Source organism: Apis florea, unplaced genomic scaffold, assembly GCF_048593485.1.
Source record: "Apis florea isolate Af1SG1 unplaced genomic scaffold, ASM4859348v1 contig_3203_pilon, whole genome shotgun sequence".
Taxonomy (NCBI): Eukaryota; Metazoa; Arthropoda; class Insecta; order Hymenoptera; family Apidae; genus Apis; species Apis florea.
The window spans coordinates 8,623,241-8,651,220 of record NW_028256723.1 but is presented as its reverse complement, the minus strand read 5'-3'; the positions used below and the strand labels follow the sequence as shown (position 1 = coordinate 8,651,220).

General features: G+C 27.9%; 2 protein-coding genes across 7 annotated transcripts; one reads left to right on the top strand and one right to left on the bottom strand.

Annotated features, from left to right (window-relative positions):
* Positions 1 to 95: 95 nt before the first annotated feature.
* Positions 96 to 19,890, top strand: LOC100871728 (C-Maf-inducing protein). Of its 3 annotated transcripts, none has more exons than XM_086911063.1 (10): positions 96 to 470; positions 3,495 to 5,470; positions 7,854 to 8,039; positions 8,564 to 9,153; positions 10,968 to 11,057; positions 11,137 to 11,389; positions 11,456 to 11,713; positions 11,894 to 12,194; positions 12,507 to 16,483; positions 19,145 to 19,890. In XM_086911063.1, the coding sequence occupies exons 2-9, from the start codon at positions 4,178 to 4,180 to the stop codon at positions 12,629 to 12,631; spliced, it is 3,096 nt and encodes a 1,031-aa protein (XP_086767189.1). In that variant the 5' UTR covers positions 96 to 470; positions 3,495 to 4,177; the 3' UTR covers positions 12,632 to 16,483; positions 19,145 to 19,890. The 3 variants fall into 3 exon arrangements, with proteins under 3 accessions (XP_086767189.1, XP_086767190.1, XP_086767191.1); XM_086911064.1 differs by lacking the exon at positions 96 to 470 and having other exon boundaries at positions 3,124 to 3,719; positions 3,835 to 5,470; XM_086911065.1 differs by lacking the exons at positions 96 to 470; positions 12,507 to 16,483 and having other exon boundaries at positions 3,124 to 5,470.
* On the bottom strand, positions 17,585 to 27,980 carry Tsp (Thrombospondin). Of its 4 annotated transcripts, XR_015292908.1 has the most exons (16): positions 27,705 to 27,980; positions 26,778 to 26,948; positions 26,352 to 26,584; positions 24,948 to 25,500; positions 23,784 to 23,869; positions 23,647 to 23,710; positions 22,405 to 22,636; positions 21,593 to 21,718; positions 21,241 to 21,517; positions 20,961 to 21,113; positions 20,489 to 20,870; positions 19,977 to 20,330; positions 19,635 to 19,862; positions 18,879 to 19,388; positions 18,400 to 18,652; positions 17,585 to 18,226 (listed from the first exon to the last, which is right to left on the bottom strand). XR_015292908.1 is itself a non-coding variant. In XM_086911060.1 (15 exons), the coding sequence occupies exons 1-15, from the start codon at positions 27,781 to 27,783 to the stop codon at positions 18,528 to 18,530; spliced, it is 3,573 nt and encodes a 1,190-aa protein (XP_086767186.1). In that variant the 5' UTR covers positions 27,784 to 27,980; the 3' UTR covers positions 18,359 to 18,527. The 4 variants fall into 4 exon arrangements, 3 of the variants coding, with proteins under 3 accessions (XP_086767186.1, XP_086767187.1, XP_086767188.1); XM_086911060.1 differs by lacking the exon at positions 17,585 to 18,226 and having other exon boundaries at positions 18,359 to 18,652; XM_086911061.1 differs by lacking the exon at positions 17,585 to 18,226 and having other exon boundaries at positions 18,359 to 18,652; positions 22,405 to 22,612.

The window sequence follows — 27,980 nt, the reverse complement described above, 5'->3', positions numbered from 1 at the left end:
TTTTTTCGCAATTTGCTTTGTTTATTAACAATTGATTTTTTCTTTTTTTTTTTTTTTTATTTTTTCATTGCGAACGTAAGCTTTATTTTAATTTATAAGCGATCAAACTAAAGGTAATCAATGAAGACGGACCGTTTACATCGATTTCTATTACGTAGAGGAATGAGGAAGCTTTATAAATATGAACCTTTGACGCAACATAAATATATGACAGTCAGCTGCATCATACGACCGGAATAGTGGTAGTCGAACTCGTCACGAGGTTGCGATGTCAATGATTTGAGATGTTAAACAAACCTCTACTTTATGTGAACAGTTGGATACGATGCTATAATCATGTTCCGAATCTTATAATATTAACTGAATTTCGATTATGTGTACAATATAATTATAATTATTCGGAATATATCGAGTTTTGACAGAATGAATTTGAAAAAAAACAATAAAATATAGTTAAAATAAGAAATGAGGTGAGTACAAAAGTTCTATTTTTTTTTAGTGGTTATAATAGGCTCAAATAAAAACTAACTTCTAAATAGTAACTACAGATGTCGTAATGATGTGTACAAATTGCTGACGTATTGTTTGAAGTGAGAATTAAAGAAAAGTCTTGCGATGGTTACTCAATAATTAGGGAATTTTAATAAAATATATTACCACACTTTCTATGTATTCTTGATTTTTTATTTAATTAACTTCATTCGGAATATTTCTATTAATATTCTCTAAAGAAAATTAAATTAAAAAAGTTCACAATTTTTCAAAGATACATACAAATGGCAAAATTTTTTCACCGATAGATACAAATATGACGAAATTAAATCAGTGTATAAAAAATAAATCAAGAATGTTTCAATAAATGATCAATTAAAGATCTTAATTCTAATAATAAATATTTTTTTATAATATACTCAAAATATATTGAATCTATTATACGATATTTCAATTAATATTATTTTTTAATTGAAATTAATTAAATATAATTTTCCAAATGTTAGAAATTTTATTAGGAATTCAGCAATTCATCTACAAAAATTTAATATAAAAAGTTTATTCAATAAATTGTTTAAATAACAAAGATAACAAATAACGAAGATGTAATACGAATAATTGAAACATTTTCTCATCGAATTCATTTTAGTTGATTAATTATAAAAATTATTTATAATTTTTATAATTAATTATAAAAAAAATGTTAGTTTAATAAAAATATTTTAGAAAAATTAAATATATCTCAATATTTTTGAAACTAAGAAAAAGAAAAAAATTAGTTATTAATTGAGATTATTTATCTAAAAGTTTTTAAATATTTTAAAATAAGAAAAAAAAATATTTGAAGAAAGATTAATTATTATTTTTATATAATTATTTTATTATTATTTAATTTTTTACAGAAAAATTTAATTGGATTTCAATATTATCAATAATTTTACAGTGTTTCTTGACAAAATTCTCGAGTCGTAAATTTCATTCTTTTTCATCATTAAAACGTGATTTTTTTTGATGATGTCATTCGGGTGAACAGTCGAATCAGTTCGATAAACTAAATATAGCGATTTCGGTTTAAGACTACTTTTTAATTTTTAATTTTTATTTTTGTATATATTAATTTCGAATAATTGCCAACTTTATTTATGAATTCTTTCAATGCAAGACGAAATACAATCAATCTTTGAGACACAAGTAATGTAATACTTGTAAACAAATAATTTTATCAGTTTTTTAAGTTCAAATGAAAATCTGACATACTTTATCTGAAATGATGCATTGAATTATAAATGTAATAAAATAAAATTCATTAAAATCGATGAAATTGTTTGAAATTGGTATTCTAATTTAAAGGAGAAGTAAATTTATTATTTCATTTATTGATTTATTTATAAAAATTGAGATTTGATGATATTACTTTATATATTATAAGTAAAAAACTGAATTTTAATCTTTAATTGTAAATCTGTAATGTAATGCTAATTTATTTGATAATTAAATATCGTTTAATTAATTGATGCTTGTTTTTGAGAAATAAACAGAGTCGAATATTAATCATTGATAGAAAAAATAATTTTATATTTAAAATTTATAATAAATAATTATTTATTATTTTTACAATAGTTATTTATTATCTATAATATTAATTAATATTAAAGTTTTGAATTCCTTCTTTCAAAAATAGTACAATGTATGACAAATAAATATATGCAATCAATTCTATAAAATCAATTTTGTAAAATCAATTCTTATAAAATAATATAAAAGAAATTAAAAGAGATTAAATAGCTAAAAAACTCAATAATCAATATTTAAAAGAATCTAATTTTATTCTATATAATAATAAAACTTATTTTTTGGTGAAATTTATTATAAAGAATATTAAAATTGATAATTTTTTATCTATAACAATGCAAAAATACTTTAATTTGAAGTTTTTAAAGATATTTATTTTGATTTTCATATAAATATAACATAAAATATTAAAAAATTAAAAAATTATATATATAAGTAAAGTATTATTATTAATTGTTAGATTAGATTATGTCACATTAGATTATAAACTATAATATATACGATGAAAATATTATAAAACATATATATTCTATATCGTTATCGTTAAGAAATATAAAACAAAAGAAATTGATTTTTTCTTGTACGAGATATATAAATTCTCTTTAAAACGAAAAAGCAATGTATCATAACCTCATTAACAACATTCATGTTTTATTTGTGCACAACGTGCATATTATTGTGAATCGCATAAAAATAGAAATCCAACGAATGGTAGAAAAAAAAGTCAGGAAAATTTGTCGGAAATTATTTTCGGAAAAACCTTTTGAATAATTTTAAACAGTATCAGTATATTTATCCCAGACACAAGCCAAATTTACTTTTCTCGGTTACCATTTAAAATGAAACTTGAAATAAAAATAAAAAGAAAAAAGAAGGAACGAAATGGAAATGACAAAACAAGATGAACGAAATGAGCATTGAAAATAAAAAGAAAAAGGGAGAAAATGAAGGAGGAAGAGAGAGGGATGGAAAGAGAAGAGTAAGTAGCAGAAACACGATAATTCGAAACGAACTCGCGACTAGTCATTGATCGACCGCGAAACGCTGAGCGCCGCGACGCCCTCTCTCCTTTTCTTAACCCCAAGTACGTCCCCACCTGTGCTTGTTCACAATCGTGTCAGACATTTAAGCGTCACGTCGGAAACACGCCTCCCTCTTTCTCTCGTTCTCTCCTCTCTTCTTCCTTTGTTTCTCTCTCTTCTTCGCTTTTTTATTTGTCGTTCATCGACTCATTGTCAGCCAGAAGGAGAATTCGTCGACAAACTTGGTGCTCGTTTCATATTTCCTCGTTCTGTCATGGAAACGGATAGAAAGAGAAAGATATAGGAATAGATAGAGATAGAAAGAGAGAAACTGGTGCATGCAACACGCGCGAACAGATAGTACTTCTTTACCGCGTGAAACTATTTTTCATTTTTTTTTGTTTCCAGAGCAAGAAACGTGTTGATCGCCGCGCGAGTGATTAGTTTTGTGATTCGATTGAACGAGTGGCACAATCGAAAATCACGGGAATAGCTAGATAGAGAAACAAGTGGTGCATGTCGTTTCGTGGCAAAATGTGCTGTGACCAACAATGCATGAAGAAAACGTTCGATCACAGTGTGGTTTAATTATTTTTGAAGGTTATCTTATATATGCGGATCGGATATAAATCGGTATGTGCTAATGCGCGTTGTTGATTCGATATCATTGTTGTGCAACCCTGTGTATGTCACTGTGCTCATTGAATTGCTTTGTCTGAATGGGGTGGCGGTGAACGACCGTTTCTAGGTCGGTCGAGAGATCCACTGGAGCTTAATTGACGCGGTTCGAGGGATTCTAGGAGCGAGTCGAGGAAAATTGGGACATCGAACGCGGAATTCGGGACAAAGGTTCCTTTCTTTGAGATTTAACGTCAAGAAACATCGTTCTTTTTATTGCCTTGATTGCATCGCTTGGTGTCGATCGTTCCACGTCAAATGTGAAAACGGCGCGGACCAAATTGGGTCATTGAAAGATACCCCAGAGTGATCAAGCAAAATTTTAAACGAAAATTTTAAATAGAAAAAAAAAACCAAGTGCAAACGAGAACAAACATTTGTGCGTGTATAATACGTAGGATCGTCAATTCGACATGTTTTGTTTCCAAACGCCGTTCACACGCGCCTCACGTGTGCTCGTATCTTCCTTGTCTTCTAATAAAACGAAGACTTCCTCTATGAGTATCATTCTTCCAGTGAATAAGAATTCGAGCTCTAAGTGCGATGGACAAGACTCGGAAGTTGCGAGTGAAGGTTCTGGCTCCTCAATCGGATATATTGATCAAGAACCTCTAGTCTCTGACACTAGTAGCACGGACAGTACACTTCCGGATATTAAAGCGGATTACTTAGATCCGGAGACTTTGTCACCTGGGCCAGATTCTTTGACGGCACCAACTTCCGTGATCATTGTCGAGAATGGTATAGACGAATCGAACGATCGCAATATACTTTTAAAAGATAACGAACAGAATCACCACGTGATTCCTTCCTCTGTGCCGGAAAAGCAATCGTACAGTAATAGACGGTGTAAGAAATTACTTCTCCGTCTTCGTTCCAATGATTCCTCAAATTCAACGAATAACAAAGAAGACAGTCTGGATGCGGTTAACGACTCGATTGAACCCATTTCACCTGTCTCGAATAAAGAATGCGGAGACGAAGAGAAAGAATATAAAAGCGGAAAAACGACGCTACTCACGAACTCGTCGCCGTCGGTGCTGATCGATTCTGTAGACTCGGAGGAAGACGCGCTAAGAAACTCGAGAGTGACAGCCGTGTCTGAGAACGATATATCCTCGTTGCAAAATGTGTTCAGCGAATCAGAGAAGAATATATTCAATCAGGAAACGGAAACAGAGACGGAGGAAGGATCCTCGTTGCCGTTGAGCCCCGCTGGCCCATCTACCGCTGGTTTATCTTCGTCAACTGTACCTTATTACAATTTTCTCTGTGTTAATGGTGGAGCTATGCGACAAGAGATGACCAGCACCAGTTCCCCGCAATTGTCCTCGGATAGTAATCATAGATCAAGCGCCGAATCGACACCGGTTGACGCTTGTAACTCGTTTAACGTGGAAAAGAGTTCTAGAATAGACACATTAAAACCGGAGAGTTTGGAAAGCACATTTTGTTTACCTGCTGCGAGATCTTGTCCTAATTTAGAGAGGCAGAGTGCTGGATGTTCGCCAACTAGTGGATCCTCTGGTTCTAGTCCTAGCCCAGGTCCTGTTGGGCCTAGGTTTAAACCAATAGAGGAGGGGGACATTCAGGTGTGCTTTTTGAATTATACGAATCTGGTGAAAAAAATATTATCGAGTAAATACCTGAGAAGATGGGAGACGCATCATCTTTATTTGAACGATACCTGCATCTCGTCTAAGACGGTAAGTTTTTCTTGATAAATTATTATTCGAATATATTGAATGTAAGTTTGGACGAAGTTCAAGTTTAGTTTAAAAGATTTAGATATATCATTGAAAATAAATATTTGAAGAGTTTAAAGATAAAAACGGTATAAGATGTTTAATTTTATTTTATACTATTATTTTATATTATTAATTTTGATAATATAATTTTGAAATATATATATATATATACTTTGTTATTTGTTATACTTAAAAAGAAATTAAATTTTTATAGATTTATAAAATTTAGGCAGATTATATAATTTAAAATTATTGTATAAGCTAGATACCTTTCTTCGTTCAATTTTTTTTATATCTCTGTTCATTCCAATGCAAATTTGAAATTTTCGTAGAAATAAACTGCGAACTTCTGTATTTTGCATGTCATAATCTATCGTATCTTTGTACATAATTGACTTTAATAAGTTTCGTGTCATGTGCGTCATCAATGGCCCAAAGGTAAAGTTTTCATTATCCAAAGAAACATGTTTTTCACTTCATTGACCATATTATCGACTTAAAAGATCAAAGAACTGTTTAAAAGAAATTTCTATCATCTATTACTTGTACATTTTTCAATGATTAACGTGCACTTTTATTTGATTCAAAAGTTTTAATAAAATTCATAAATTCTCATGCTTAATATATACATAAGCAAAATAGACTATATTATATAAACTTACCGATAAAAATTAAAAAACAAATTAATCATTTGCATCAACTTAGTTTTGTGTACAATTAATCAAATCATTGCCACGCAAGTGTCGTGCAGTTATCAAATTCAAACGGCTTATCCAACATAGGATATCACAAAAAAATTACAAATATTTATACAATTTTACATATTGTGCCAATAGTTTTCTTTCGATTTCTTTATTTTTTTTTTGTACGAATATCACAATTTAGATAGCTTTGTGATAATAGTAATTTAATTATGTATTTGTATTTTCGGTATTGAAATGAATTGATAATATTTTTTTATAATGTTGATAATACTTTTTAATTTTTATGAACTCGAGTATCGATATAGCTTTTTTTAACAAATTTTTTTTAATTTTAATGTAATAAATGATCATATTAAAATATATATTATTCATTGTTGCAACAATAATATACTTATAATTTTTAAGAAAAAAGGAATTTAAATGTTTTCAAAAAAATTTCAATTTTGAATTTCATTTATCTAATATAATTCATTGTACATAATTTCTATATATAATATTAAGAGAACAATTATTAATAATTATTAGTAATACCGTATTAAATAATAATAAATAATTATTGTTGTAATAATATTTCCTAATTATGATATCATTAAAAGTTAATAATTCATAGATTATAATTGTTGAGAGTTAAAAATTTGTTAAAAATTAAAAATAGATATATTAATTGCGATAAATCATTCTAATATTGTTTCGCGTTAGCAATTTTAAGCAATTTACAAATTACGAATTAATATAAGAAACATAAAACTAAGAGATCGTTTATTATTGTAAATTTATATCACTTATGAAAAAAGCAAGCGAAGAAAAAATAATTAAAATTTTTTCAATCTTATTTATATTACAATAATATCAACACAATTTCTATTTTATTTATTAACAAATTCAATAGCATTCAAAGAATTGTTGTATTAATATTATTCCTTCGTTCCGAGCATTTCCTTTTTTCCCAATGTAACGTTTGCCTTTCGCTCGAAACGATATCTTCCACCACATTGGTGATCGCCATAATATTCAAACTCGAAAAATTAACGTGGATAACAATCTTGTATCGAAATATACGTATAACCGGATTGGAACTCGTTATTCTATCAGGTAACCACGAAAAAAGAAAAATGAAAAATAAATCAAATTGTCTTTTTCACGATGCAAGCGTAATCTGAAACGGTCGCGAGACGCATTCAGGGTCAGCTTTGACGCAAGTGAGGCACACGTACACGTATACGCACGTGCATCTCCCTTTTGTCCTGTATCGTGTGTGTGTGTGTGTGTGTGTGTGTGTGTGTGGTGTGTGTGTGTGTGTGTGTGGGTGTTTACACAACGCACGTGCGTGTACATACATCGAGAATCACACACGTTGCAATTTCACGCAAACACGTCTCGTGTTTTATGCTATACAAATATAAATTAGAGTGTGAAAAATCAGCTAGCCTGGAATATTCACTTTTTCATTTTACAAAATTATATTTATTACAGTGTAAACCGAGTCGACTCGATGAATCACCGCCTGTATTATCGATTTTTATGATTGTTGGTACGATTTATGCCGCTGATACGGAATATTCGATTTTATAAATTTTTTTTCTAAATAAATTCAACAACTGTATATAATTTATTAATTGATGTGCAATTTGTTTCAGCGAACGGGATTTTTTCGACAACCGATACCGTATAGCAACATGTCAGATATACGGAAATATGCTGTTACAAGATGGGATCCTACTTACAAGAACTGCCTTAGCATAGTTCTGCCAAACAGTTCTCTTCTTCTCCAAGCGAATAATGCTTATACGAGGGACCAATGGTATCATTCGATACTATGGAAGGTAAATTTCTTTGAATTTAGAATATATTTATCTCTTTTTTAAATCTTCACTTATTTTAATTCATTTAAACACTAATTTAAATATTACACAAATGATATAATTCATGCTCTTTTCATTCTTTTAATTGAAAAAAATTTTTTTTGAATTTGAATTAAAACAATTTTCACGCTAAAATATATATTATAAATTTTTCTCAAAATCTTCTTCAATTCTAAATTCTTTTTTATCTTTCTATAGTTGTCATATTCTATTATAGCCAAGCTTATAACGAACAAACACTGCAATTAGACGATATTCCCGTCTCTTTCTGATTCGTCCCAGTTCGGTTACGTCCGTTCAAATTTGCATCTATATACTGCCGGTACACGTTACAACTTATATAACAATGAAATACATAGAAAAATTACTGAGAATGTATTTCTGACAATTATCGAATAATATCAAAATATATGTATATATATAGTCAAGGATTTCATTTTATCATAAGTTATATTTAATTGTTTTTAAATTTTTCAATTTTTCAGAGGAGTATTTTCAAATATCAGCATCTAGTGTCTCTAAATACTCGGGAGGAAGTGATCATCAAGGAGCTAAAATCGATGGTAGATTTCGCGTTATGGACATCGCTTCAAGACGAGAGAGTATCGGTGGCACCGTTGGAAGCTGTCGCGAAGCATCTGGAGGATTCTGTCGTCGAATCTCCAATCGAAAATAATTCGGAAAAATCAAGCGAGGAAATATCTCAATATCAAAACGATCGTAAACATTGGGCAGAAGTTATTCTCTCCGTGGTGTCCCCACTTTTGGACAAAGTAGCGCTTCCGGTTTGTTTGACGAGAGTTCTTGTGAAGCTAGCCCAACAACATCCACAGTCGTCATTGGTTACAGCCATAAGCCCTGCGATTACAAGATGTTTGAAGCACACGGTGGATTTCGGCAAATCTTTGGACATGAGGAAACTATTACAAGTGTTCATAGCCTCCCTATACGCGACAGGCGGAGAGCAAGCTATCAGGGATTACATCGCTTCGATTCATGGATCTGGTAGCGACTGTCCTCATCCAAGGATGCTTCCTAATTTAGTGTCCGTTTGTGTTGCTGCGATTTTTCATAGGTGAGTTTTTTTTTTTGTTTTTTATTCTATTCACGAATAAGAGATGCGATTATATTGTACAGATATGTGATATTAAATAAGGATTATACATAGAAAGATCGTTTTGACGGTTTACAAATTGTAAATTGTACATTTAACACTTGCTTATAGATTTTTAATTATGTACTAGAAGCGTGCAGTCTTGTCCTTGTCTCAAACTCGAACTTCGGGAAAGATCGGAAATATTCGGGCGAGATCGGATGAAATCTTGACTAGGCTTATATTATAGTCTCAAAATTCGATGGTTTCAATGTTCAAGATTCACTGTTAAGAGAATTGGAATTAAGATTTTAAGATAATTAATAGATTTGAAATATTTCACGAGATGTCTTTAATTTTATTTTATAATAATATTTGTCATACAAAATGATATTGAAGATGTATTTTTTTTTGAAGAAAACGTATGAGTTTATTTAAAAAAAAAAAAAAAAAAAAAAAGACTAATTGCACTTGGTGAGTGCATCGTTGTAAATTGCGTGACTCACCCTGTATTTTATCCATGCTTCATTAAAGAGTATCAAAGGCACGGATGTTCTGGCGTATCTTGTTTGAAAGTGCAGAAACTAAACCCTTTAGCGAAGAATATGACTTTAGTTAGTTGCTTGGAAACAATTTTACGGAAAATCTCACACAGTTTGACGTTAAAGTTTTTTTTTTTTTTTTTAATAACATTTTCATTTTATTTTTGCTTAAAGTTCCAACTTTTAACATAAAAACATAATAATATATAATATATTGTTATTATATTATATATTATATTATTTAAAATATGCTATAAATATTGTATTTAATATATTGTAAAAAATATATTACATATTATTACATTATAAAATATTTTCTAAATTATAGAAAATCAAGTGAAATTAATGTATTGCTTCATTTTCAATTCATTATCCTTAATAGTAAATTATACAATTTTTTTTTTATCAATATTTTGTTTTATTACAATGGGAATTATTCATTACATTGATATAATTTTGTATTATATCTTGTATTCTTTTTCATTATTTAAACAAAATGTCATATAATAAGAAAAAAGAGTTTAAGATTTTAAGGATACACAATCTTTCTTATGAAGAAATAAAGATGAATTAAATAGAATAAAATAAAAAAAAAATTCATTCTGAATATATTGTGAAAGCAAAAATAAAGATTTCTTGCGTTTCTATTATTTTTGATTGATATGTAATGTTTAAAAATTTTAATTATTATATATAATATCTCTTTTATATTTTTATAATTAAACATATTTCTAAATTATTTATTTTATTTAAATTTAATATATTACCCATACAATATTACAATAATACAAAGGTTACATTTTCTCCGAAAAAATTTATTTCAGGTTTTATGCTGAATCAAGAATTTTTTATCCCTCTCAACGAGTAATCCATTAAAGTCTCAGACTCTTATTCTTCAACAATATGTTGTTAAGGATCAATGAAAAGCAAAAAATATTCAAGTGAAATTTTTTTATTTCCAACTTGAAGTAGCTGTTACTTTTGTGTTGGCTTGTAAATACGTCAGCTTGTTTTTTTTTATACACGCAGAGGAGCATTAAAAAAAAGAGGTAAGATTTAGAATTCCATATGTCACGATATGCCAAAAGCACGTCTGTTCAGAAAAAAAAAAAATCTGCTACGATATGAAATAAATCGCAGTAGAGAACATTCTTGCATGTTACGATGTTAAATGAAACACACGCGTATACGCGAATGAATAAAAATAATAATTTATTATGCACTAATGCGAATTTTATCATATTTTAATTACAGGTTTGAAGTGGCTAAACGTTCTTTACCAGAAAACGAGAAATCGTCAACTTTCCCGCCATTGGATTGTTATTTGTTGGTGCTAAATATTACGTATGTTCATTATCATAAACAGTAAACATAAATCTTCGACCGAATTAAGAATTGATTGTTAAATCTTTTTTTTTTTCAGATCAGAATATGCCGATTGGAGGCCAGAAATGGGTGCTTTGTTGCAACCGGTGCCATTTCCGGATGAAGCTTTTGCTTTAAAGGAGGTTCAACAATCTATATTAATGTGCGTGATAAACCGTTTGGCAAAAGACGCAAGGTGCGTTGTTCACCGTGTTCTACTTCCAGTCAGGGAATCTAGACCTGGATGGATTCATATCGCCGCGCCATCTAGTCCAGATTGTCCTGATCAAGGAGAATTGTTCGGTGAAATGGTAAGTAATTTTTTTTTTACTTTTTATCATAATGTGATATTAATTCTCAAATTTTTTTGTATTTAGCTAACAACACTGCTGGCATGCTGTTGTCGAAGAAAGAAGTTTATCAGCTGGTTGACCAAACAGGTACGCGATGATTGTATATTATTGGCGGTAAGAGATTGCGAAGCTGCCCAAGAAGCTCTTTGCTTGATGTTAGAGTGGCATTTGTTGTCGAGTAAAGAAGCTAAATTGCAAATAGTCAGTGCGTTGGAATCGACCACCTCGGGTAAAGAACGTTATGCTGCTCTTTGCCAAAGACAAAAGAATTTACAGCAACTGGTGAGTAACATAAATTACAAGTATTAATTAGGATGAATTACATACAAGTAATTAATATATAATATTCTTTTTTAATAATTTAAAAAAAATTAGAATAATTATTTAGAATAAATATTTCTTATGAGTTCTTATAATAAGTGAGTTATATAATAATTCTCGTTCACTTTTTGATTCAAATAGCTGCGAAAAGGAGGTCCTAGACGATTAACATTACCAGCCCGTGCAACAGACGCAGACGTCGCTCTTCTTTTGAATGGAAGAGCTCTTGGTAGCCTGGAATATCTCAGTTTGGCTTTTACCTCGGTCACTTCAGCTTGTGCTGAGCAGTTAATCAAATTACCAGCTTTAAGGCATTTAAACTTGTGGGCTACGCAGTTTGGTGATGCAGGCCTACAAATGATCAGTGAACATCTGCAAAAGTTGCAGGTTCTGAATCTTTGCGAGACCCCTGTTTCTGATAAAGGAATCTCTACCTTGGTTTGTAAGTACAGAAGAATGTATGATAGAACATAGTATGTAAGATAGAATATAGCATGATAGAACTCTGATTATTGCAACCAAATTTTAATAGTTAGTTATCCAATTAACTTGGTAGTGCATGAGATGTATACGTATTTATAATTTAGGGATTAGATTAGATATGTATAGTATAAGTGTAAAGCAATATAAATTAGGAATTTGATCCATAAAATTTACTGGAAGGATAATAATTTTGCAAAATTTCAATTTTAATGAAAAATCCAAATTATATCCCTTGTGGCAATTAACCTTGACGTTCGTTTAATTTTTATAGCGTTAACGAGCTTAAGGAAACTGAATCTAAACAGCACCAAACTTTCTGTCCAAACGTTCGAATCCCTGAAGAAATGTTTACCAGCTTTGCAAGAGTTTGACGTAAGATATACGGATGCTTGGTAACCAGAGCTTTTATCCTATATTGAATCGAACTATTCCAATAATAACTTCATTATCAAAAAGAAAAGACAAAGTTCGTGTTAGATAAGAGTTAGATAAACGAAGTAAAGGTTCGAGCGGTAAAACATACGATTTCAAACTATTTCGAAGCATTTCGTGTGTAATTGTTTTATAAGTGAAACAAGAATGTTATTTAAATCTAACAGATAATAATATACGATGGTGAAATCGAAATGGATGGAATCTGTGTGTGTGTGTGAGAGAGAGAGAGAGAGAGAGAGAGAGAGAGAGAGAGAGAGAGAGAGATTTATTAAGTGTGGATATCGTCTTCTTCGTTTACATGAATGAAAGAATATTTACAATGTTGTTAAAATTGATTTAAAATAGAAAAGCACGTGACTAGGACCACAATAAAAGCCTGAAAGAGTCAGAAGATTTTATTCAAAGAAAACGAATGAGAAAACTTCCAAGAAGTATCTGCCTAAGAACTATTATCTTGATTAAAGAAAAAAAGAGAGGAAATAAAAAAGAAGATCCGTTCGAGGACACGCGTCAGAGTTAGAATAGCTGAGAATGAAAATTCGTAACGACTCTATAAATAGTTGATCCATGTGGGAATAAGTAAGAGGACATCGATGGCGCAGGGACTTGCTCTTCGAAACTCGAGACGGGATATTATACTCGGCTAAGCGCAAGTCTCCAAGTGCCTTGCCTTTTTGTGTAGTATCCTATATGTTTATTTAATTTAATCATTTGAAGTTTATATTCGAAGACAGATATTATTTATCGATGTAATAATCAATAGAGTGTAAAGACTATAATTTATTGGAAGTTTATTGAATTTTTATTCGTTATACGATGTTATTATTTTATATTTATAATAGATATTTAGTTATTTGTTAAAGTCAATCTAGCAGAATTTTTTTTTTTTTTTTGTTTAATTTTTTCACTTTCTCAAATTCATTTTTGTTCCTTGTAAATATTATTCTTCTTAACGGATATTCTTTCGAAAGACATTTTTTCGAATGTGATTTACATAGTTAGATAAATGTAGTTTTATAAAGGGAACAGAAATATGCATTTAATTGAGATTCGATTTGATTGTGCAGATATTAGGACATCGAATAGATCTGTGAGTGAAAATAGATTTTCTGAATGTGTATTTTCTTTCTGATTTTGATTTCAGTTAGACCACCAAATAAAATAGCCAAGAACTCGTTCATTGCAACTTGTTCTTTTAATATATACATTTTAAAACTTGTTGTTAAGATGTTCAATTAACAAAATAGTATCTTAAACTTAATAATCGAATCTATAAAATAAAAATTTGAATTATGTGTACACTATCGACAAAAATATAATCTCAACGAAGATATATACGGAGTGTTAAAGAAAGGATAATAATTTTTTAGAATATTTAGAACTGATTGATTCTAATTGATTTTTTTCACTAAATTTTCAAGTTCAAAAATTTGATATGTCGTATATTTTTAGAGAATAGTAAAATGAGTAAAAATACATAAAAATTTACTATATTGCTAAATAAATATTTATAAATAAAAAAAATAAAATAATGAAAAAGTATCATGTAAATATAATTAATTATTATTTGCTTCAATTATTATAAATTGAATCAAAAAATATTATAGACAAATAATATAGAAAAATTAAATTAAAATAAATTAATAAATAAATAAATTAAAAAAATAAATTATGGAAAATTATAAATTTAAATAATTATTTTGTGCTGATATAACGTAACTTTAAAAGAATGAAGATGGCGCTTATGGCATTTTTTTTATGTATAACAAGTATATATTGCACTTCAAATATTGCTTATGACATTTTTGCTAATTCTGATACTATATATTCTCAAAATATACATATATTCCTTTCTTTGACACCTTGTATATCAATAGTTTCTATTAAATATAATTCGACAACACTGACTTCGTCGAACGAAAAAGTTACATCAATTGTAATCATACTTATAGATTTCCAGTTGAAGGTCGAAGTGTTCAGTAGTTGATTACTATACATTTGAAAATAAAATCGAGGAAGAAAATTTTTCGAAAAAAAAGTGAATGTTATACGAATGTATGAGAAAAAGTTAAAAATTAAAGGTTACTCGTATCTCATTTGAAATTTATTAAATTTTCTTTACTAGAAATTTTTAAACTTGATTTATTTGCAGATGTTTAGAGAGATACGCATTATAGATTCCAATATGAAATTTAGGTTAGGAAACGAAATTTTTGAATTTAATGGAATCTCTTTATTTTTATAACTTTTCCTCGTATACTAAAAGAAAAAGTGTACGTTGGCATGTGAAATACATCAGATTTATTTTATCTATATTTAGCTTGTACGTTAGGAAAAAAAAAATATGGATGAATCTTATCAAATGAGAGTGTGTTCTTGAAGATGATTCTCTGCAGGAGTTCTTGCTCTTTTTTTCTTTAAATAGCGCTCAACTGCCTTAGCGATCAAACTCTGAGCGATCACTGCCATAACGAGTGCGAACTGGAACAGCCTTAACTGTTCGTTTCATTCGTTAAAATCGAATTTTTCGTTTAAACTTTAACTTTTCGGGTGTTTCGGAAAATTATCCAGCTGCAAAAATAACAAAACAAAATAGAACGAAAATGAAAAATACGAAACTTATTTTTTTTTTTTATATTGCTTCTTTTCTGACAATTTTATCTATTTTATCTATTTTTTTTACAAATGATTTTACTTCATTGAACTTTAAAAAATCATATGTAGAAAATAAAATATCATTTCACATAGATACATACGAGAATGTCATGAGTTGGAAAAAGAATCGTTCGAAAAAGAATCGCGGCATCCAATGAGAAAAAGTGTTAATTGTATTTTTATTTAATTTATTCTAGATAGCTACAAAACTATTATTATTGTTATTGTTATTTACATTAGTTTAAAAAATAGTGATCTTCAAATGATGATTTAACACATTGCTGAAAAAAATCCAATACTATCAATGAGGATTAATTGCACGTAATCAGTGCAGCGTCGATAAAGCAGAGTCAGGATATCTTGCTATTACACGTTGTATGAAAATAAATATATAGTTTTATAAAGTTTAAAAAGAAAATTTGAATTCATATTTGTATTATAAATATTTTTTTTAAATTATGCATAATATTAAAAAAATTAAACAGCTGTTTTCGAAACACCCTGCATCGCAAATCGCAAAACAAACTTTATTCTAAGACTCGGAAAAAATTTATATCATTAACTTCGTCGATTGACTGTCTTCTCGCCTATGACGAATTAAATACATATTTTACTCTTCTTTCTTCACCTTCTTCTTCTTCTTCTTCTTCACTCAGAAAATTTATAAGCTTTTACTAAATCGAAATTTACAATTAATATATTCTATTTTCTCTTTGAAACTTCTATAAAAATAATAAAATTACGAATTTTTAATCTATTAACTACTAACTTTTTTTACTTCACAATTAATTCTTGATTTTAATTAATCTTCAATCGGTTTAAAAATATGTATTTCAAATATCTACATATGTATACATGTACAGAGTGTTAATATGTTCATGAAATATCTTTGAAAGATCGATTCTAAAGATTGAAACAAACAAATATATAAAAATATTGATTAAGATATATTCATTACATTGAAATTAGCGTTAAACGAAGTGAGATGGAAACAAAATGCGACAACAGTGTAACAGAAATACTCTTATTTTATTTCCATTTCCTTTTGTTCAACTTCTAATTATTTAATAAATTTCAGTTAACCTTCTTTGTATATTAACTTTTGTATTTGTTTAATGCCTAGAATCGATCCTTTAAAAAACTTTATATTAACATCCTGTAAGTATATGGAAAAAGAAGTATTATATATTATATGTATACGATATATTTTGGAAATTATGAAGTTATTATGAATGATTGATATTACTTTTTTTTTATAGTCTTTAAATAGAAAACATGACGGTTTATAAATTAATATTGCGTAACATTGTTATTTTGTTTCTATGGATATCTCGTCTTTTTTTAGATTAATATCTATACATATAAATTTAACTATAATAATAAGTATTTATTTGTAAATTCATTATATTTATTCCTTATGTACTTTATATATACGCTATATTATTATTTTATAATAATTGTATATTTATTCGGCCTCTTTCAATGGATAGCGCATTTAAAAGAAACATAACTTTCACTTCCACAATTACAATTATAAACTTTCTCAAAAAGGAATTGCAACACTTTAAAAATAATCGTATCTATATGTTCCTTAGTGTAAATACAGATATATAAAATTAAGTTGTATTTTTAATTACGATCTGGTAGGAAAAACATAATTTTACATAATGAAATGGATTTTGTGTTTTCATGGAAAATATTAAAATAACACATTGGATAAATAGGAGAATTCATAAATAATTTAATACTAGACTTTTTTTCAAGTATTTATTCAAAAAAAAAGTATTATAAATATAATAATTTTTGTAAACGAATAAGAAGCGAAAAATAATTACACTCACTTCTCGATTTACACGAACTTTTTGTACATATCATTTACAAAATAATATTTCTGTATGAAATTGTTATTGTTTAAAATTCTTATTCGATCGTTTCTTATTACATTATTTCGATTTATTAGTTTATGCATTCGATTAGTTAATTTTCTTGACGAAAAGAAAAGATTGATCATTTTGAAAAATAACAATTAATAAAATTACAAAAATTGTTTTTTCTAAACTTTAATTATTATTGTTTTTCTATAAATACTTGAAATAAATATTTTTACATCGGGCAAAGACTTTTTTCTTATGTTTTCTTTTGGCTATTTTTAATCAAATGAAAATTTGGAGAATCAATATTTCGTGTAAATCAAAGAAAGTGTATAATGAAATTTTATTCGTAATAAAAAATAAATTCTTTTTTTTGTAGGGGCCTAAATATTATGTATATGTATGCATTATTTATTTCAATATTTATTACATTTTTTTGGTACCTTACAATATATTATATTGTTAATAAATTACACATCTTTTCTTAATTTAAACAACATATAGAAATTTGAAATTTTCTCCGTCATATACGAGATTCTTCCTTATAATAAATTGTCTTCGTTGTAGTAAATTTATTTCATCAAAATTATATTTTTTTTATAATATTCAATAGAAATATTTTAAACAAAATAAATATACATTAGAATCTCTTATTATAATAGATATTTTCTTATATGTAATACAAATGTTGAAGTATATACTCATATAGGTTTTTTAATATTGAGAAGAACTTGTTAGTTGTTAGGCGAGATCAGAACCGATAAAAGTCTTGCCTGACTGCATGAAAATAAAATGAAATACTGTAAAGCTAGATTAACTTAATTCAAATATTTGTGAATTATCTTCGGTTTCTGATACCAATTGAGAATTAATAAATGTAATTCAATTTGTTCAAAAAGCGCACATTTAGACTGTAATCTTCCTTTATTAAATAGCATTAAGCATTCGTTGCATATATATATATATATATATATATATTTCACAAAATATAATATATTTTTAAGATTTTGCTCGTATAAACTTTGTTCATCTTTAGCAAAAAAAAAAAAAAATTAATTAAAATATATTTGTCATATTATATCTTCAATCATATACATTTAAATGTTATAAATTTTCGAATTTCATACAAAGAAAATGAAAAAAAAGTTAAAAAAAAAAAGGATAGAACAAAGTTTAATCATATTAAATGAAAGACATACTTACATAAAATCATACATATGTATATACATAGTAACGAGTATTTTTTCATTTTTTAACGGGACATATGAATCAAATCTATAATATTCGATTTAATCGCATTTGTCCGATGTAACAAAATAAAATTTGAAAATTTAATGTGAGTCGTAATAGATAGATTTTTGATTGTATTGAGATTTTATTTCGTTATTTATATCCACGTTTACTTCTTTCTTTAAGTTCGATGGCAAATCATTCCATACTGATAAAGGAACAGTTTCTGAAAAATATTACAAAAATTAAGAAATATTTTATTAGATAAAAAAAGGTATATTTTTTTTAAAATAATGAATGTTTTTGCTATAGTTAATTATTTTTGTGTTAATTATCACTAACACATAAAGATTCACTTCACTTACTTCAATTACTATGAATTTAAATATAGTTTAAGTAAATTGCGAGATAAAATTCCGATCTGAATGCAAGACATCACTTTTTTTTCTTACCTTTACATACATATAACAAATTCGACCAAGTAATCTTTTCTTGAGAAAAACAATAAACACCTAATTTTCCTCCTTTCAAGGTTGAATCGTAGACGTTTCCTGAATCTGCCATTAGCTGTTTTCCTTGATAAAGTCGGAATCTGATTAGACCTATTTTAGGTCTGTGCAATAATTGCCACCTATATGACGTTCTTTCTTTCCAGCCAATTTTTTTTGGATCGTGCCAAAGAATTTTTACTTGATTTATTGTATTCTCATTATGCCAGAGACTATTTCTGAGAATTTCACCGGGACCAGTATCTGAATCGACAAGTTTTAAGTATATTCCTGGATCACCTACTGCTCTGAATGGTGTTGGCACCCAATATGGCTGATGAGCTTTTTTCCAGGCTACAATATAGAATCTACGATTATCTTGATAGGAGAATACGAAACCAACAAAGTCATCGTCTCCATCATCATCAACAAAAAATGTACCCTCGAAATCTACGCCACTAAAAATGTCCGGTCCTGTTGCAAATAAGAATTAAAAGTTGTAAGATAAAAGATTTCGGAATTTTTTGAAATATTTAAATTTGTGTTACTTTGAACTTAGTAGTTTGAAGTAGAACTTTGAAGTTTTACTAAATATTTAAAATAATTTAAATATAGGTAAATCTTGTAAACCTTGATAATAATTTCAGATTTTTTAAAAATTAATATCGTAAATTAATATTTTAATATTTAAAAAAATGTATATAAATATTAAAATTTTACCAATGGCAATTCCAGGATCACTATTCACAAGCTGTTGTATTTCTGCACCATCATTGTGTATTACCCAAACAGGATCTTCTTGAGCTGTACCAAATGGATCTAAAGCAATTGTAGTATATTTCCTGAAATCTGTCGCCCAAATCAAACTATTGTTAGGACAATTATCATATATATTCTTCACGGTATCGTTATCATAATCATGCCAACAAGCATCTCCGATAAAATTATCTGCAAATAAATTCTTTTTATACATAAACTGATAATGATTAACAATGGTATTTTATTTATCAAACTTTCAAATTTATACGTTCAAACAACACAATCCAATGACATTCTACTTACTATGCGTATGACGTTGATCTGGATTATATACATAAGGACAATTATCACTTGAATTTGGCACACCATCATTATCCATATCATTATCGCATTCATTTCCTATACCATCGCGATCATCATCATTTTGTCCTGAATTTGCCACATCAGGACAATTATCTCTATCATCTTGTACTCCATCTCTATCTCTATCATTATCATTATCGCAATCATCACCTACTCCATCGCCATCTTGATCTAATTGATTCGGATTATATCCGTAAGGACAATTATCGCATGCATCGCCTATTCCATCTTCATCTATATCATTTTGATTTTGATTTTTTATTTTTGGACAATTATCCTGATTATTCGGAATACCTGCAAAATTATATCATTCTTTGTTGTTTTTACCTAATTTATGAAATAGTTAATATGATCGTTATAACATAAAAATGTATATCAAATAACACTTCAATTTTTCAATTTTTATACACAAATATTATTTAAAATTTTTATATTATTTTCTAAAATCTCACCATCATTATCGATGTCGGGATCACAAGCATCACCGATGCCATCATCATCGCTATCCTCCTGCTTCGGATTTCTTACTTGAGGACAATTGTCGCAAATATCTCCTATTAAATCAGGACCATCACTATCACTATCTTCTTGACCAGGATTTGAAATGAAAGGACAATTATCTGAAGAATTTAAAACACCATCATTATCAGCGTCTGGATCACATGCATCACCTATGCCATCTCTATCCGCGTCTTCTTGTCCGCTGTTTGGTGTTAATGGACAATTATCCATACGACAATGTCGATCACGACAATGAAGATTCCTATCAGGAATTCCATCATTATCTCTATCTACGCCACAAATTAGACCGTCTCCAGTCCATCCCACGCGACACTAGAATTATATTTTTATGTTTTAATCATCTATAACATTTTTGACATAATTAAAACAATATTAAATAATAAAAGTTAATAATTTTCTTACTCTGCATGAATATACATTAGTATCTATACAAACACATTCGGCGTTCACATCGCAACGGGTTATTAAATCTGGACAAATGCTGTGACTAGGATGGCAACCTACTGTTTGATTTCCGATGAAACCTGCCCTACATGCACCACATCTATACGAGCCCTAAAACAAAAAAATGGAATTTAATTAATTAATTTATTTATTTATTTTAAGTAAATATATAAAAATTATTTAAAATTATTTTTCAAAAAATTTTATCATCCATACATAAATGTATAAATTATATTACCTCCATATTAATACATTCCATGTATGGATCGCAACCTCCATTGTTATTTTCACATTCGTTTATATCTTGACAAATTTGTTTACGACTCATTGCAATCTCTAAGCCAACTCCTTCGATCATTGTACCAGTATATCCTGGTGGACAAGGATCGCATCTGAATCCTGGACGAAGATTGGTACATTGTACCCCTAAAGAGCATGGTTGTGCTAATTTGCATTCGTTTATGTCAACACATACAGAGCCATTGCCAGTGAATCCATTTGGACAAACACCACATCTGGAAATCATTACATTTAATCAAAATTTTTTCTTATACTACAAAATAGTTTAATTTCATGTTTTGTTTTATTACCTATAAAATGGTGGTTCAGAAATCAAATCACATTGCACTTCTGAATAACATGGATTAGGTTCACAAACATTCTTAAGCTCACAATGCTTGCCATTACCTATGTAACCAAAGGGACAATTTCCACAACTGAAAAATTTTAAACAATAAAATTATAAGTAGTAAAATATTAATAAGAAAGAAAAAATATATAGATTCATAATATATAGATGCAGGAAGGTTCTCTTCTAATGGTAAGAATGGAATCTTTGATTCCCAAAAATATAATTAATGCCTACTTTAGTCATTTGGAATTGAATTCCATTTTTCAAAAGACATGATTTTTTCGAAGTCATTGATACGTATATGAAATAGATAAAAATCGATAAAAATCAATGTTAAATTTCACTTAATAATTATTTCATTTGGTATGTTTGAAGTTCATTCTAAAATCCTATTTATGAGAATTGGTGAAAATAACGATAAAAATCGCTAAAATAGATATTACTTACTATATTTAAATATTAAATATTTAAATATTCGACAAATAATATATAATAACTTTAGTTGAAACACTCTATAGTTATTATCTATTCTTCACGATTACGTGGATATTTAATTTAACATAAATTTAATTAAACGTAATTTTTCCTATCTTATGACAATATTCAAATATTGGGAAAATTGTTTCTATCTGGATATCTTATAGATAAAAAATTTTATAAGATAACTCTGTGTTAAAGGATTAAGAAAAAATATTCACACATCATAGGAAATAATTTCATAAAACATTGTCAGCAAATATTTAATATCTAATTCATCGATTTTACTCTTACCTATATCTATCCGACTGATCGTAGCACCTGACTCCTTTAAAGCAAGGATTATGTGCACAAGTAATTTTCACACAACGATATCCATCGCCGGTATAATCTGGCGGACATGCTCCGCATTGTGGTCCGTGTGGTGTATCACGACATTCTGTGCCAGGGAAGCAGGGCGATTTGTAAGAGCAACTAGGTGGTGCTGGCGTCGTGGTCAGAACTGCGGAATTGCCAAGATCAATTTCTTGACAGGATATCGTGATTTCAAGAATTTTTTCGGCCATTTAACGGATTTCTGTCCGTCAGAATTTTTTTGACATTTTTTAAACATTTTTCTCTTTGCGAAATTAAATCAAGATAAACTCGGAATCCGTTTTAATTTCTTAACCCTCGAACGATCAATCAATTTGTAATGATTCGATCTTGGATTATTATTGATAAAATTACATATTATGATTGTTAATAAAAATGATACTAGAAAAGGATATTTGGAAAAAAGAAAATAAATTTTAGAAAATTATAAGATGATCCAAGGTAAATCGTCCGAGAGTTTAAGACATTATTCAATCACTAAATCGATTTTGTTGACAATCTTTTTTATTCTAATTTAACGAATTAACAAACTATAAAAATATAAATGTATGATAAAAGTCAAAAATGAGTAATATATTATTAGTAAAAAAAACATATACATGTGTAATGTTTTATTTGAAATTGTATATTTACAACTCACTTTTGGCTTTTATATAATTTAACGCTTTTCTATTATTTTCCCGACAATTATATTTGAATTTCGTGCAATTTATTATTCGATTAATTAATTTTAACTGATTTATGTGATTTAATGCAGATGTGGGAATTTCAAAATTTTAAAACATTTTTTTTTTTTTTTCTAAGTTTTTCAGGATCTTCTTATTATTTTAATTTTAATTACGTTTCACAATTAAACGCAACGAAATGTTATTCAAACAAAAAAAAAAATTGGAATTTCTTAAGAGACAACATTATTTTGCAAAAAATATTCATTTATTGCAATGTAAGGCCATGTTATACATTTATGTAGATGATCTTTCATCATCTATGTAACCAATAATTATGTATACACAACTAACGTCGTTAATTAAAGAAATTGTCGCGAAGCAAACAATCAAGAAAAGCGAGAAAAGAAAATTTAAAAATGAAGAAACAATGGAGAATCAAGACATTTTCTTGTCGATTAAATTAATTCTTTCAATACAGCAGAACTTCACTCACCGGATGGTTCACGACAAGCTGCGCAATTTTCGATTAATTGGAGAACGCGATGCGTTTCCAATCTCTGGAAAAATATACTTGATTAAGAACAATCTATTAAATATTCTTGAATAATTTCGAATAACGTTATTACTCACGTTTAACTCGATTTCTCGCCAGATCTTTTTGGTAGCTCCAATCAACTCGTTCAATGTTTTCACTATCTGATTATCTGTCAGACAAACTATGAAATCATATTTTTTAATTAATCTATTCAAAATTACTTATATATTATATATTATTTATATAATAATAAATTATAATGTAAAAATAATTTTTTACTTATGTATTATTATTATTCAAATATTAATTATTTATTAACTTTAAGATATAAAATTAAAATGATAATATAATCTTAAAGAATTATTCTAAGAAAACATATAGAACATTATATAATTATATACAATTTTTTTTATTGCAAATTTAAATTCAATCAGCAATGGAAATGAAGAAAACAAGTGTTTTATTAGTGTCATTAACTTTTATAAATTAAGCAAAAACATGAATATTTCATAGTAATAAAGTAATTTCTAAGCGGTGATTTTTTTGCTTAGTCAATCAATTATAATAAAAAAAAGATATTCTAAAAATGTCGTTAAGAATAAAAGTTAAGACGCGTTATTTCCTTATTATGTTATTAATTATAAGAAAATTTAAAAATATCATTAAAAATTGTTTAACACATAGAAAAAAATTTATTTCATTTTATTTTTTCCATGACTAATCAGATATATAGGGTGAATCACAAAAATCAAAACATCTAAATATTCTCATTATTAAATTGATGAAAAATTGAAAATATATATTAATTAACTTCAATTATTTAAATCTAAGAGATACTTCATAATGGCAATTTTTAAGATTTAGATAAAAAAAATAAAAACAATCTTCTTATTTGACAAATAATTGAAGAATGCTTGTTTCACTTAACCTTTTTAGGGATACTATTAAAATATCAAAGGCACAATACTTTCAAAATAATAATTGTCAAGTAAAATAAAATATTATCAATGCTTTTTTTTTTATTATTAAAAAATTCTATAATGAAGAATTCTTCAACAGATTTTAATTTTTTAAAATAATTTTAAATTCTAAAAAAATTAAATATACACATGTCAATTCCTGAAGAGGTTAAATTTTTCCAAAATGAAAAAAGTGTCAATAATTTCGCTCGTTTGATCAATCGAACGATTGTATTTTTATAATTATTCGATTACAATGTTTTCAATAATTATATTCTCATCTTTCTTCAATACACTTACCTCTTTCATCCAAGGATTGTATCCCTATGTCTCCTCTTCTTGGAACCCTTTTATGATGTATACTAATTGGTTGATTCAATATATCCGATTCATTCAAATTACTTAATACTTCAAGCTTTTCCTGAATATGTTCATTGAAATATTCAGGTTGTTGCAAACGTTTCATTAGACTCGAAAAATCTTGATCGAATTCAGGATACCTATTACGATCGTTTTCGTGACTATATCGATTCAATCGATCTCGAACGGAATGACGATTGTGATTTGATTGTCTCGAATCCAAATTGACCTGATCTATACCTTCGAATGAATCGGTCGTTTCATCGTGATTGTATTCCTTCGATTGATGAGCATGATGATTTTGTTTGTTCCGTAAATTTATACGAGCAATATTGAACGAAGGTGTCTCGAAATCGTTATCATTGTCGATCGATCTTAATTCTTGAGACTCTATATCTGTATCAGTTAAAGTGCTAAGACAATTCTCTTCTTGCAGAGCCTCCATGTTTCTTGTTAATGGATATACCTTTACTTGACTCTTCCTTTCCCTAAACTGAAGACATAATATCCGAAAAAATATTTTATTCTTACATTTGTAAATTATCGATTTTATATGTTACATATCAATTTAAAGTTAAATAATCCTAATTTATAAAGCAACGATAAAATATTACAACTAGCAAGAAATAATATCATTCCTAACAAGTTTATTTTCATGAAATATGTAATGATCTGTATATCAATTAGTCTTGATGAATATTAAACGAGGAAAATCTTATTTTGCTCTCCTGTTCCATCATCAATTATATGATCATCGTTTTTTTTTTTTTTTTTTTTGCGTGCATATCTCAAGCGCAATTGTAAGAAAGTGGGCCGTGTATATATATATATATATTTAATAAGGATGAAGCCTAAGCGAATCGAAATCAATTCGCTATGCTTAAATGCGTTGCACGAGTTAGCAACTGTACGTAATAAAGGCGAGCAGCCTTGCCTTAGCCGGCCATATTTGGAAAGACATCATCCTACGGCGTGTAACGTAACCGATTCTAACAACTGTGAAATTCTTGTTGAAATAGAGAAAAAGAAAAAAAAAAAAAAAAGAAGAAAAAAGAAAGGAAGCATATTTGATCATTTATTCTCCGACAAAATGAGATGTGAAATAAAAATGAAAAAAAAAAAAAAAAAAGAATAAGAAAATGGTGATAAGTGCACTTTTTTTAAAAATGCGAAATAAATAAGTGTGAGGACAATATACGAAATTTTATAATTTTTAAATTTCTATGATGTGTTTTAATTGAGGAACATTTTGAAAGAGTTTCTTCAAAACGTAAAAATTTTTCGAGATTCAAAAAGCTTCAAGTTTTTTTTCGAACATGGAAATTATTTGCTATAAAAACTCACCGCTTCTATAAGAAGGTTATCTTCGCTATTTGCTAATTCACGGAAGGTTTTCTTCAAAGGTATCACGCCTCGATAAATGCAATCGATGTAAACGGCCATTCGAGCTCCTGGTTGAGATTGATGGAACAGGAAAATTATGTTCTTTGATGGAAAATTCGAATTCATATTCAAATTGTCCATGTTAATATGCTGTGCTATGCGATGGCCAGCTTCGTCGATATTCTCGAGGATTACTGAAATATGATTATTGTTTCAATTTCGGTTTCTTTTATATATGAGAAAATGATAAAATGAAATTCTGAAAAAAAAATGAATTATTATATGAAAAAGATATAGGTGTACTTGTGCAAAAAAATGTTATTTTATAAAGATTTATAAGTAATGAGAAGGTGAAAAGTGAATTTTTACAAAAGCTCTCTCTTTTACCTCGTTTTGCTCGTCTGTCGAGCATAAGTACCATTTTTGATTTAGATTTTTCATATTTTATTGTTAAAAGGACTTCGACCATTGCTTGAAATTGTTTCTTTTTTGATTTGATGTTTGAAAAAACAATGGCAAAGTCGTCGTTCCATCTTTCTCGAAGATTTTTCTCCAGATCTACAAAACAGATTTGAATGAAGAAAAGCAATATTAAATGACATAAACTTTTAAATTTCGAATTCGAAGTAATTTATTTCTACAATTGAACATGAACGTGAGAACAATAATTTCAAATTAAAATGTTGACTGTGAAAACAATTTATTGCCCTGTGCGAGCCGTTATCGGGTTTTTTGTCAACTTGCAGGGAGACTGGTTTGCAATACCGTAAATATCTTATGAGAACAGTTCGACGGTGTTTTACTATACTTCACTTTGTTTTATTTTCAAAAAGCCAAATAAAAAAATAATAGCTTAAAATTTTTAAACAAATTGAAATTTAATATAAATTAAAATTAAAGTTCAAGACTTTGATTATGAATTCAAGATTAATGTTTTTAATAAAATTAAATATTTTATAATTAATTTTAGAACATTTTATAACAATAATATTAAGAAATTTAAAGTTTTAAAATATTTTCTTGTATAAAATAAAAGAAAATAAAATAATATCAATATATCACATCTGAAAAAATTAGAACAAAAATAAAATAGAAAAAATTTGTTTTTCAATTGTTATATATCTTAAAATATCTTAAAATATAAATAAAATCAAAGAATTCGATAATTTTTATATTGAGATTAAAAAGCTTTGAATCATTTTAATTTCTTTCAAATTTCCATCATTTTATAATATATATATAATTAAGAAATTCTTATAAAATTTAAATAAAAATAAAAAAAATGAAAACATCAAAATAATAATATCATCTTACCTTCATCCCGTGTAATACTAGAATCGACAACATAAACAACGAAGAATATCGTGATAATCAATGTTATAATAACACGCATTTTAAATCACTTTTTTTTCTTATTTGCAACTTTTACAATTAATCCATTTTCTTTCTATTTATTTTCGATTTACTAATTTTTTTTCTTCGTGTTTATAATTTTTTTGCTAATCGATTCGAAACGATACGTATCGATGCTGAACAAACAAATAGATTGCGGGACGTTCATCGACTGAGACAAGGAGGAAAGGCGTTCAT

Excerpts from the sequence above, each read along its gene's own strand:
- LOC100871728 (XM_086911063.1), top strand. The coding sequence starts at position 4,178 with ATGTTTTGTTTCCAAACGCCGTTCACACGCGCCTCACGTGTGCTCGTA. Across the intron at positions 9,154-10,967 it reads GTTGCTGCGATTTTTCATAG|GTTTGAAGTGGCTAAACGTT; the intron begins GTGAGTTTTTTT and ends TTTTAATTACAG. Across the intron at positions 12,195-12,506 it reads AGGAATCTCTACCTTGGTTT|CGTTAACGAGCTTAAGGAAA; the intron begins GTAAGTACAGAA and ends TAATTTTTATAG.
- Tsp (XM_086911060.1), bottom strand. The coding sequence starts at position 27,783 with ATGCGTGTTATTATAACATTGATTATCACGATATTCTTCGTTGTTTAT. Across the intron at positions 19,863-19,976 it reads AGATCAACGTCATACGCATA|ATAATTTTATCGGAGATGCT; the intron begins GTAAGTAGAATG and ends ATTTATTTGCAG. Across the intron at positions 19,389-19,634 it reads TGATCCTGGAATTGCCATTG|GACCGGACATTTTTAGTGGC; the intron begins GTAAAATTTTAA and ends TATTTGCAACAG.